We start from the raw sequence: 13,470 nt of genomic DNA, 5'->3' as shown, positions 1-13,470 counted from the left end.
ATACACATACACATTTGTATTTGGTTATTTCAGTAAATACACTGCTTCCAGGATTACTTCTGGAGATACTGGGTAATTTTGAAATAGTCTGTCAGCACAGAAGAGTAGAACTTGCAAAGCAATGATTTCTCTCTACCAGGAAGCAAATAAGTAACAAGTATGTTAAAAAGCAAACAGAGGAAAGGGTTAACTTGAAAAGAACATTATATCTCTATCAGAACCTAACTGTTTTAACAGGACTCAAGGAATGTTTTTAATCTTCAAGTCAATAAAGGTTAAAAAAATAAAATAAACTTCTGAGTTCCTGTCTTTTCTAGAACTTCATCTTTCCTGCTTAATATATTTTTGAGATATTATCAGTTCTGTGCCACCCCAGCCAACTGGAAAATTTACTGAAACATACCAAAAGTAAAAAAAATCATTTTATGAAAATACTTAAGTATGGCTTCTGGGTGGTATCTCATTTCACCTAGACCAAACCCAATTTAAAACCAGCTTCTAGCTAATGATTTTTAGCCCTGATAAACAAGAAATCTCTCATGTATCTGAACTAAAGGACAGAAGATGTTTATAATGTCATTTACAGAAGGATGAGAAAAGACTAAGAATCATAGAGTCACTAAAGTTGGAAAATATCCCCAAGATCATTGATTCTAACTTTCAACTCAGCATCACCCCCATCCACTAGGCAGGTCACCTGGTTATAAAAGGAGATCAGGTTGGCCAGGCAGGACCTGCCTTTCCTAAACCCATCCTGGCTGAGCCCAATCTCTGGCTGTCCAGTAGGTGCTGCACGATCACACTCAAGATGATCTGTTCCATGAGTTTTCCTGGAACAGAGGTCACATTGCCAGGCCTGTAGTTCTCTCAATCCTCCTGTAACCATTCCTGTAGCTGGGTGTCACATGGTCACCCTCCAGTCATCTGGGACCCCCACAGCTGGCCAGGACTGGTGATAAATGATGCAGAGTGGCTCAGCGAGCTCTTCCACCAGCTCCCTCAGTACCTCCATGTGAACCCATCTGGCCCCAGAGAGTTCTGAGTTCCTAAGTGGCACAGCACATCTATCTACTTCTTCTTGGATTGCAGGGGGTCCATTCTGCTCCCTATCCTTGTCTACCAGATCAGGGGGTTGGTTACCCTTGGGACAACTAGTCTTTCTGTTGAAGACTGAGGAAAAGAAGGCATTAAGTACCTCAGCCTTTTCCTCATCCTTGATTACAAAGCTCTCCTCCCTATCCAATAAGACACTCCGTACTAGCTGTTCTGTTCCAATACATTCACCTCTGAAGACCTGTTTTCATAGGTCTTCATATTTTTCTTTATTTTCATGTTTTTCAAGATGCAGTCACTACTTGGACAATCTATGCTTTGAAACCCTACCATTACGAAATTTTCAAAGGCTTTTTTTTACTGGACTAGAGCTGAACAACTGGAGCTGAGCAGCCTGATATCACCATTTATTCCTACAGTCCACAGGCTAAACTCCATCATTTTTAATTTTCTCATGGCTCAGCACAGTAAAGCAAATCTTCATAGACATTTCATGAAGCCATGCCCTCTGAAAAAAGAAGAGCATCCAAAAGACATACTAACATTACCATTTCTTACACTGGCATGAAGGAAAGCTAGCTTTGCATTTGACCTAAATGTTTAGTCAACCAGAACTTTAGTGTAATTAGAGATCTGATATAAAAATACATAAAGAGATAAAAAAAGATTTTTTTCCCAAATAAGATCAGGACTCACCATCACTACCTTTCTGGTGGTTTCATGTGATTAAAAGCTGTATTAACTTGCTGCTCAAACTCAGAGTATTAATTTCTATATCACTCACACTACTAGAACGTGTTTTGGCTCACATTTTCTATGCAGTATGGACACTGCTATATCAAGCCACATGGCATTATGAACTAGAACCCTTATGCCATCTCTGCACAATGACGGAGTCTGATCCACAGATTACTTCTGAATAATTAAGAAAACTCCTCAGATACTTAAAAAAAACCAAACAAAACCACACAAAAACCCAGCCACATTATTCTAAAAATATAAGTGCCTGGCCTCTGGGTGGTATTTGCAGGGCTGAGTTCTTAGTGTATGACCTTATTGAAGGTATTTTCAAGAAAACTTGCAAAGCAGTTCCGTATATATTCTACATGTCCAGTGACTGTGAAAATTTTGAGATAACTGGTTACTATTTTTATGGTTTTGAAATTATTTCAGAAAGAAAGATCACTCAAAAATCTCAAGGTGAAAAACTTGGGTGGGACAGAAAACAGTATCTTTGACCTCAAAAGAGTAATTTTGAAATTTCAAACATAGCTGGGAACACTAACAGTTTTTTTTAAGTTAAAAACTTGTTACAAGCGGGTATGTAAAAGTATTAACCCAAAGAAACTTCAGGCTCCATACCTGTAAAAGATGAATTAGCATTAAAATGTTCACTGCTCTTAGATATTATATCCAATCTGTCTGCAAACTTGTCAAATCCAAGTGTTAATGTCATGCCCCAGTTACTTTCAGGTATAATATTTCTCAAAAATAAAATTGTATGCCATTACCTCCAAACCCATTTATTTTACACAGGCAGTGATGGAAAACTATGTGCAAAGGTAACCAACCAGGACTAAATGGGTTTAGTTTCATTTGGTGCATGAGTGCCTTACACATAAAAATTCTATTAATTATATTGTAAATCCCCTGGCACAGCAGGTTGAGCAGACTCACCCTGAAGACTGTAACTGCTGTACCATGAAACATAAAATGGTCAGAGGCTTCATAGTACTTATTACTTGTGAAATAAGTAGGGGGGGAAAAAAAGGAGAAGAGGCTGTACAACACATTCAAAATAGATTAAGGGAAAACCAACAATACTGGGAAAATTTCCCGAGTTTAACCCATATACTTAAAAAGGAGGTATGTTACTACAACCTGCACTGACTAAAGAGTTGGTAAAGTTTCAGCTTGTCCACAAGATGCTTGTTACCATCTCTCCACTGCTGACCTTACTGAATTCCTTTTCTGTAATCAGATACAGAATTCAGTCTCAAGTGCCAACTGCAGCTGCATATACAACTTTGTGATGTCCTTATATATTAATTCCTCAGGTTGGATATTTTCTGCTTTTTATCTGCACTTGATTTACCAAACCCACAAATAGTCATAAACATTATTTGTGTGGCTCAGTAAGGACTCTACTGCCTTCCTGCATACGGAGTATGTCTTGGCAAAACAGGACACAACAATCTCTGCATAGCACAGGTCCCATTGCAGTAACACTGACCAAACCTGCATCTTCTTATTGGGCACTGCCAACACTTCCAGACCAGGTACTGAAAGCCACATATGCTTAACCACTTAATAGTTCTTACAGCTCTTCAACATTTTTCCAGGATTTCTGCGTCACCATTCCTTTGCATTGATACCACTTCATTTGTTCTCCAGCATTAAGACCTCTGGGTCTTTCCCTGAAAACTTCTCTGACAGTCGTAATTCCAGATTCTTATCCTCAGCTATGTAATGCTCTTCAAAACACTGATCTTCCCCATTTGTTATTGCATCCCTCTCTTATACTTCCATCAAATTTGCTCTCCTGTTCTTTTGGATCTACAGACACAGCTGTGAATGTAAGAACACGCCACCTTCTGCATGTAAGGCCACGTAGTGCAAGCACTTACACACGAGCCTGTCTTAGGCCACCTGAATGGAGCATCCCTTCCTAAGCCACAGGCACTGCTCTCCTTCCCTGCATCTCTCCTCACATTCCCCGTGAAACCCTGTAACACAGAACCAGACAAAATGTACAGCCTCCGTCTCTAAGAGACACTTAGCTTGCTTACAAGTTAAAAGGAAATTTTTACTTTATTCAGAACCTTTAGTTTCAGTCTGTGTGTTAGTTACCTAGAAAAAAGGCATGTTGCTCTCACTGTTACTCTCTGCTTTCTTTTATTTATTTAAGTAGTTTTCCAGCTCTTACTGAGTTTCAACTGAAATAATATTTAAAGCTGTTCACTCTCAGGCCACTGTCTTTATGATGTGCAGCCCTAGCACCAAGCATACCAGGACACCCTGGTAGTTAAGGGAACATCAAAATCAGCTGTGAAAGCATGTTGTGACTTTAGATAATCTTACTGGCTGAAAAAATGTAAAATCCAATTAAATCAAATTATATGAAACAAAACAGCAGAATGAAATAAAGCTGCGAATTCAAAATATTTAACATAGTTAACAGATGAAAATAATCCATGGAACATACTGTTATGGGAAAAATTATAAACATGTAACCGAAGAGAGTTACTATATCATTCGAACAATGTAACCAAGCGTTTTCTAATGAAGCACAGATGTAAAGAAGAGTGAGCTAGCACAGCCAATCCGTTCAAACTTACACTCCTGTATGCCTCTATTTCTCTGTTAAAATAAACATGATGTTTAGAAATTAAAAGAACCTTCTCATTTCCTAAATTAAATCATGTTTTAACTGTCTGGATTGTAACTACAAGGTGATAATATTGTTATTTTTAAAAATATTAAATACATACATGTCAGGAAAAAAGCTAATACATGCATACATTATATTTTTTTATAATTCACTAAATATTAGCTACATTTTACATCAAATCCCACTGGCCCTCTGCATTGTGGAAGCCCATGCATGGCATGAACACATTGCTGGGGAAACTGGTTTGGTTAGGAAAGCCAGCCTTATACAGCAGAGCAAAATCACTGTGGATGGAACCTGCTTCCACCCATAATGGAAACTGTACACTATGGAACCACTCAAATCTTCCCAGACACTTCCTGCTCCCGTTCAGTATTGCTGTCCTGCAGACACTTCAACATGCAGGGTAAATGCAGCTAATAAGCATAATTAGCTCAGACAGTGTGTTTTAATTTAGTTTTGCACTAAAGACTAATTGCCTACTCAGCGAAGGGGAAGTGGAACATTTTTTTTAAGATGCTTACCCGAGGGCCCTGATCACCTTGATCTCCCTGCAAAGTGGAAAGATGAGATGATAGGTTTAACACAGCATCTGTCTGCTACCCAGCTCTCTTACATAATCTAACATTTTACTGCATCAATACAAACAGTCTCTGGAGTTCATGCTGGGAGGGCTTTCCAGTCACCTTGTAAGAATCACCCGAACGCCAACTCACCTTCTCGCCTTTTGGACCAGGAGGGCCCTGAAAGAAACAAAGGCAAAGATTAATTACTGATACTGATGAAGCCCTGGGACACAGCAAGAAACAAGTCTGTGCCAATCTGCAATTTCTTCCGAACAAGGTATTTCTTTATAATTTTTAACTCCAAATGCCGGTGCTATTCCAGAGATGGCTTCTTCACTGTACTAATAATAGGAACTGCACACTATTTCTTGAATAGTTTGCTAACCCTGTGTGTTGAATCAGTCTACTCAGACAAGCAGAACTATGCCTGAAATGGCAAAATATCTACAGATTTCACTTAGGGACAATAGTTTATCTACTATCAGATAATAAAATTTTTCTTAGACTGCAAAAGTTCTTAGCAAGTACACTTAATAAATTCAAATATATATAAATCTGTCATGTATTTTGGCACCCTCCTTGTCTTAGATTGCCAAAGAAAAATGGATTTGAAATTCTAAAAGTAGGATTTTCATTCCTTTCTTTGGCAATACTGATGTTTAGTCTCGAGCAGAGTGTTTAGGCAAAATGAGCTCTTTGTGTAACATGATTTTGCAGGAGTATTACTTTTTGTTACTTACCACCCAACAAACAGTAAGGTGACAGAACCACAAATAGGAGGTCCTTTCCTATTCCATTTCTATCAAGCACTCACCAGAAAGCTAGCAGCAGGTTTCTAAACAACTAGTTTTTCAGGTTAGCATCTTGTGAGTAAAAATGCTATCAGTCTGCAAAAACCTGCCTGCTTACACAGTGCAGACTCTACCTCCAGCTTTCTGAAAGACATGCAGGTGTTTCATTACAAAGAACTTCATTACCTGAGATACATATGAAAGCAACTGTAAACAGAGAGGAAGCCATTTGAGCCAGCATGGTTCACTGTGATAACACAAAAAGAGTGTGTGGCAGTATGTGTGTGTGTGTGTGTGTTTGTGAGGGTGCACGCAGAACAGGAAAAGATCGTCACTAACAAGACTGGTAAAAATTCATGTGGTTCAAATAAATGCAATGGAATGGAGGTCAGTCTGCTGTGTATTAAAGATGTGATCAACCACAGGCAAGTCTTTGAGAATCCCTGTTGTAGCCAATTTTCTGCTTAGTTTTAAGGACTTCTGATGCATGCCAGAGAAGAGCATCTGCTGCTAAATCTTTCAAGGAATTAAAGCATATGCCTCTCCTTCCATGGCTTGCCATCTCTTCTGTCTGCTGCAGAGGACACAGAAACAAGTCTGCCTCCTGATGTCCCCACATCTCCTTCGGGAAGGACAGTTCTCACTGACAGCTGAGTGGAAACTATCTGCTCAATTAACTATGACCCCTGCCCACTTTGCATTGCCCTGCAAGCACTTGGCCTCTTTAAAAACAAATTAAACAAAACAATTTAATGAATAGATACAACCTGGCTGCACCTTTGAAGTCTCTCCATGTATTTTTTTATAATACTTTAACCCCTACTGTGCTTTCCCAGTTCACATAAATATATACTGAAAACTAAGTGCAGCACTGTCTGCTTTTAGCTACAGTCTCCACATACATGTATTGAGACGTGACTTTACAGTAGAGCAGGTCTGCTTTGAAACTCACACACACAAGCCACTGAGCTTGTGAATTTGTAAGCTCATACCATCAGTACCACAGTAATTGCAAGATGGGAAGAACTAAAATCAGTCAGTGCAGGCTGTTGCTGCCTTCTCCACCGTGAATGCGAAGCACAAGTGAAGAGCTTGTGCTCGTGTGTTCCACCTCCTTGAATTACCAAGCCATTACTGGCTCTGAATATCTTGCTGCTGCAAAGTACAAATAGCATGACCCCTATCTGCTACAGTCAGAATCCTATTTCTCAGGCCTTAGGCATGAAATTATAGATAACCTGACATGACTGAGGCTGTAAACAAATGTTGTCTTGTGGGAGCTGTTGCTGCCTTCATTTAGATGCTCAATGCCGTTCCTTTGCCCAAGAGTGGCTCTGCTGATGGGTTTTGGCTCATAACTTTTCTGAAGCATGCTTGCCACAGCTCTTCCTGTTGGTAGAGACTACAACAGGAGAGATCACATCAGCTGCCTGAACTAAGCTGGCTCACTGGAACAGAAACAACTCAGAGCTCACAGGAGGGGTTCAGCCACCAGATCTGCAGGGCCACTGCCCTGTCTCCCTGGTACCACTGGAACCACCAATGTGTTCAGCCATCTCCAGGGCACAAGTGGCCCCTTCCCCTACCTTGCATATTTTCCTCTGCCAAGAGTTCTCTGAAAGTACAATCTATACCCAGACATGCTTCTTAATAAGACTGAACCGTATCTCCCTTTCTTTGCTCATTTTTCAGTGCAGGATTTTCTGAAAACGACCTGTGGACATCATAATCAGAATTTGTTTTGTTTTTATTGCTTGTTGTTTTCTCTCCCTGAGTGGCACACACCATCACCTCTATCGAGTCATCCTTCCAGCACACAAATTTTTCATAAAAGTCTTCATAAACATCTGACAATTCTATTGTACCAGGAGTTAAAAACAGCTTTTCAAAAGCCCACAAAAGCACTTGTGGTGTAAGCATTCTCACAAGTCTCTTCGTTTGTATTTGCAATGCTTTTGCTTTCTGCAAGAGTCTTGAAAAACAAACAACTGCAAATAAAAACGGCTCTTTTGGATGCAAGTGAAGAGAACCAGCAGGGTTCCATCAAAATAAAAATTAATGGAATACTTTCATGGCTTGTTCACCCATCTCTGGCTTTTCCCCCACTGTTTCAATTGTTCTCTATTGTTTTTGCAACTTTAAACAGAAAACTCCTATCCTCAGCCTTTGACATCTTCTTTCTATTTGTGCTGCAAAATTCTCCCAAGGTTTTTTACTGCAGAGTTTATTAGTGTGTGTACACTGAGTGGAGGCAGGGAGGGAGAAAAATCTGAGGGAAAGTTGGGTTTGTGGGGGTGGGGTGTGATTAGGAGACAGATTTGTTTAAAGGAGGGCAAGGTTTCTTCTGTTTAAGGGTACAGACACAAAGCACAGAGTGAGTAAAATAACACTAGTTTTGCAGGCCACAGCATAGACTTGCTGCTTTTTTCCCAGGGAGACTTCTGTGCTTTCATTTATGAGATGGCAGAGATCAAGCCGCGAGCTGCCGAACAAATGTGAAAGCATTTTGTGTAAGTTATATGAAACGTCTGAGGTCAGAGCATTTCTGAAATAACTTTGCAGTGTTTTCACTGGAAACAGAGGCTCTTTTCTCAAAGTGTAATTATCTACTCCAGACTACTATACATTTCCAAGGAGAGTTTATAGCCTGTTTCACATAAGCAAGGCCTTGTAAATCTCAAACACATGCAAAATCTGCATTTATAATTAGGAGAAAAATACTACTGTTTTTAAAACAAGGTTTCCTAAAGCAGACTGAAAGGCCTCCAGGCACCTGCCAGCCAAAAACAAAGCTGAAATCAGAGTCAAATCCAAAAAACAGCCATATTCAGGATTACCGACAGGTGACCCCTCCCTGCCTTTTTTTTTTCCTATCAGAATCCCATTTCCATACTCTGATGATATTTTACATTATAATAAATATGTGTACAGGATTAGAAAGGAAAGTGTATGCAATACTAGAAAACAGGAGACTGATCTTTGCAGTCTTCATCATCCAACATTCCCTTAGAATTACCTGAGTGTGATCAGCATGATTTTTTTCACACTGCTGAAATTTTATAATTAATTCCCCGAAAGATGCAATTTTGTAGTTCACCCTTGAAGCCTACATAGTTTTGCAAAAGTTACATCCAGAGATCTCTTAAAAAGCCAACAGTTGACTTACATTGGTTTTACAAACATTCATAATTATTAAAATTCTCTTACAGATATATTCTCTCCACATACCTATTGCTACAGATTTGCCTTTAGCCATAATACAGGAAGCTCTGCTGCAAACCCACCCAAAAGGCTCCAAGAATTGATGGGACAGTAGAACTGAAAATAGAAGGGGATTCTCAGCCCAGACTACAAAGAAACAGCAATGCTGAAGGTTCTGTAGAAAGCTCCACAGTCAGTACAGAGGAGTGCAGATTTTTCCTGACTGTCAGACAGCCCACATGATGCCTCCAGGTAATGGTAAAAAGGACCAGCCAGCACAAGTTGGTGACAACCAACCAACCAACAGAACCCATGCCAGTCCCAGGTCCCATTGGGATCATCCACCCTCACAGCCCCTAAGGAGCATGACACGTCAAACTTGACAGCTCCCATCAGACAGAGCTAGCATGGAAGACACAGGTGACAATCACCTTTCAGACACAGTCACTGCCTTCCTACACTCCCACCACAGCAGCCACAGGCTAAGGCAAGCTGGCAGCTGGAGGACTGAATGTAGTTTGTGAGGTTCAGCCTTCATTTGCATTTGGGATCGAGGGGCACACAGTGCAGTCATCCCACAGTGTGACTGGCAGCCTAAGGCAACAGCAGCCTTGCAGAAATAAATGGAACAGTGAAGCCATTCCAACGTCACCCAGACAAATCAAAAAGGGAATCAATTTGCCAGCTTAGTTTAATCATGTTTTAACAACTAAACATCATGCCATACATTGCCTAAGTTAATTCAACATTGCAGATTACTTTAAGAGTAAAAGGTGGCTTTAGCACGTAACAACAAAATAATCAGATACAAAAGCTGAACTTTCTTTCTTTGAAACTTGACTCATGACTTCGATAAATTACAAGAATCTGACTGGAACAACAGTCCCCAGTCTATCCTATAATTGCTGCAAAATATTAGGATCAGATGTGCTGAATCATAGGAGGTTACACAGAGCATTATGAAACACCCATCGTGCTTCAGAACTATTTTAAAGTTCCTACACTCATTTCAGTCTTGTGTCCACCATACAAACCCTGAACTACTGAGGCAATGTGGTTTTGGCATCTGCTGAGCTTGGCCATGCTTTCAGCCAGTGTTTACATATGCTAGTTTACAATGCCAGCATTTCACCTTGCAACAATTTTGTAAGTACTCAGAAGAATTTTCAGTGAATCTGAAAAGTTTCTACTGCTGCAGTGCCTTCCTTTTTACATGTTTTATTCTTCCCCTGTAATATGACTGACTTGTGGTGAAAACTTCCACAAACCACCTCTCATAAGACTTACTAATATCTCATTTCCTCCCCTTATATTCTAAAGTTTTTGTTAGAAATCCTAAGGCAAAGAAAAAGAAACCTGAATTTTTGACACAATAATGGTGACTGCCTTGAACAACATTATGTTAATGATTTAAGCTGAGAAACATAAAACTGATTTATATAGCAATCTAGATAAACAGCTCCGTTAGCATTCACAACAAGCAAATTCTAAATTACTCCTGCTATAAATTCGTAAAGATGTATTCAGAAGTCAGTGATTTATAGCAAGATATAAATCAGACAAGTTTATAAACTACAGGCAGGAGAACACAGTCTACCCCAAATGTCTCAAGAAACTATTCAGACTGTAATTTAGACATTCATTTCTCATGCAGCACTCTTGCTGAGGTTGGGATGGGGTGGATTTTTTAAAGTTATGATGCTGCTCACAAAAACCAGTGTCCAGAGTCCCAAGCAAGAACCTGCCTAAAGGGGATCTCCTTTTCCTTTCCCTTCCTTCTACAGACAAACATGTTTCTCTTTGAAAGCCCACAAAACAACCTGAACAGTCCTACAAAGACTCTATGGTATAGAGGGAATGTGACTATCTACCCATTGCCTGAGCATGAAAAAACAAGGATCAGCTTTACTATTTCCACAAATTAATTTAAGTAAATATTATGATTTGAATCTACTAAGTTTCTTGTGAGTCAGGTAGCTGCTGTTTGTGACAGTAAAAACAATTATATGGCTGCAGAAAAAACCTGTCACGTTCTTAAAGAAAAGAAAATGGCTTCTGGTAAAGTCAAAAGCCTTCTGACTTTCACTTACTGCTCAACACACTGTAATACATGTATTTCCTGAATCTCAGCCCTCATTGCCCTGTCCACAATGAACCCTCCTATTCTCCTGCTTGTCAGATAAGCAGAAATTCACTGATGACGTTAGAGATTTGATGCAATACTGTAAAAAACATACAACAAAAAAACTCCACAAAGGAAATGCCACTCTTGTAAACTGGTAAAAAAGGACACAAAAATACAGATGAAAAAACCTAATACTACTGTGTCTCTCATGGTATAAGAAAACAACCAGAGCTTTTGATTTCAGTAACAGGAAGGAAGGAAGACTGTGAGGAAGATACAAACACAATCTTCATTACTTCGAAACCACAGAAACACAAATTTTTGGCTGGCACTCAGAACTGCAGGAAGACATAATAAAACACAACTGATGTGGGCTCTACAGAATCAAAATTCAGAAAGCAGACTGAACAGGGAGCTTTTTGTACTATTACTGTTATATTTGCTATTTCCACTGCAGTCTGAGGATTTTTTGGAGTTCCATCTATGATTTTTAACAATATTTTAAATTAAAACATACTATCAGCTTCAGTGTTCAATATTTGGTTTACAAAACATTTCAAAAATGAGATATTTTTGATACAGACTGGTTGAGACTTCCTACTCTTCCATCCATCCTAAAGCAGATCCTTCTCATCAGATGTCCACCTGAGACTTGAAAAAACATCACATGCTATCTTAGAATCACCAAAGAGTTTGGTTTGGAGGCCTTTGAAAGTCATTTAGTCCATCCCCCCTGCAATCAGCAGGAGCCTCATCAACTTGACCTGTGTGCTGGTCAACAAGTTGCCCATCCAACCTGACCTTAAGTGTTTCCATGGATGAGGCATCCACCACCTCTCTGGGCAACCTGTGCCAGTGTTTTACCATCTTCACTGTAAGAACATTGTTCTCTATGTATCTAGTCTCAACCTACCCTCTTTAGTTTAAAACCAGTAACCCCTGAACTATCAATATAACAGGCCCTGCTGGAAAGTGTAGTATGACCAAGATAAACTCCTCATCCTCAGTATTTCAGGTAGGCTGCTCTGCACTCCTCTACCCTCACAGAGCCTCCCTACTTCTTCCTCCTTTTCCTTTAGTCCCACTTCATCCCATCCTGAATGGCTATAGAGCAGAATTTGTTTTTTATCCCTTCTCCAATAGGAATACACATACTTAAGAGTGTGTGTGTGTGTGTGAGCATGCACATGTGAGGTGGTGGAACTTAAAAAAACAAATACTGCATTTCTATATCAGCATTCATTCAATAGTTGAAAAGTTGATATATAGCATGGTAGCTGTCAAATAGACAAGAATGAGTCTTCTGTCAATAGCAGAAAATATTTATTTTAAGTCATGGGATTCTTGATAAGATTCAATAGTTTTTAAGATTAAATAACAAAAGAAAGTGTAGTTGATTCAGTCTTGTGCCTTTTTTAATAAGTATTCACTATGTTCAACAGCAATGATGCCACAGGAATTCAATGAGTTAAAAATATATAAAAAATAATACTTGGTAAAAAAGAAGACAAGAATTAAAGGCTTCTGTCAAATTTTACAATAATAAATGCTAGAGTGCCAAGATTTTTCAACGTTGATTGCTTCACCTTTTCTTTAGAAGAACTGCATTATTTTTGTGTCAAACTACTGAAGCAGAGAAAGTTTTATAGCTCTAAACTGTTTTTATTTCTACAGATTTCATGCCTTTTATTTTGCACTAAACATTGAAAGGGATACACTGAACACTGAAACAAATGAGAAAAAGTAACTAGGACTCCTTAAAACTTCTGGTTACCTCAGTTTATTAAAATAACACTGCCACAGTACCACTCCAGAGGAGTTTTCTGCACTAGCCAGTGAGAACTGCACCTGTAAGCAACCAGTAAGCAGAATGTACAAATACAGAGCTGTTTTTCCCAAAAATACTCATATGTTTCTGGCACCCTGGTCTAAGGAGATATTTTGGGCATTAATGCCTTGAATCAAATCAAAACATTCTACTTCATGGAAGCAATTAATATGCCCCCAAATCCAATTAAGAATTTGAGGGGAAAAAAACCTAAAAAAAAAAAACCCATAAAAGAAAGAGTAGCAGAGTGAAATTTAGAGCTTATAAAACTGCATTGGGATTATGAAATTACGTTCTGTCTCTCTTTCCTAACACAACAGAAATTGAAAAGAAAAAGAATACATATTTTGCCAATCAAACTCAAGAAATTCTTTTTTCAGATTTTTGAGACAAAAACTTCACCATTAAGTACATTTGTACTTCCTTTGGTAGATTTTTATCCATAGGCCCGTTCTCTTATCTATTCCTAAAAGCTTAGTAAGAAAAAAGCTCCCCAATGGGAGTTAACAACTTTT

At 39.0% G+C, this 13,470-nt stretch overlaps 1 protein-coding gene across 1 annotated transcript in view; it reads right to left on the bottom strand.

The window, feature by feature from the left end:
* COL25A1 (collagen type XXV alpha 1 chain) overlaps positions 1 to 13,470 on the bottom strand; it is a 295,280-nt gene that overhangs the window by 96,280 nt on the left and 185,530 nt on the right. Inside the window, exons 4-5 of the mRNA XM_086888426.1 lie at positions 5,161 to 5,216; positions 4,969 to 4,995 (exon numbers count right to left, since the gene is read on the bottom strand). Of these exons, the coding sequence (XP_086744552.1) occupies positions 4,969 to 4,995; positions 5,161 to 5,216 (83 nt within the window). The remainder of the gene's footprint in view (positions 1 to 4,968; positions 4,996 to 5,160; positions 5,217 to 13,470) is intronic.

The sequence above is a fragment of the Cyanistes caeruleus genome, chromosome 5, assembly GCF_971803275.1.
Source record: "Cyanistes caeruleus chromosome 5, bCyaCae1.hap1.1, whole genome shotgun sequence".
Lineage (NCBI taxonomy): Eukaryota > Metazoa > Chordata > Aves > Passeriformes > Paridae > Cyanistes > Cyanistes caeruleus.
The sequence above is the reverse complement of the archived record's forward strand: the minus strand, read 5'-3'. Positions and strand labels throughout refer to the sequence as shown.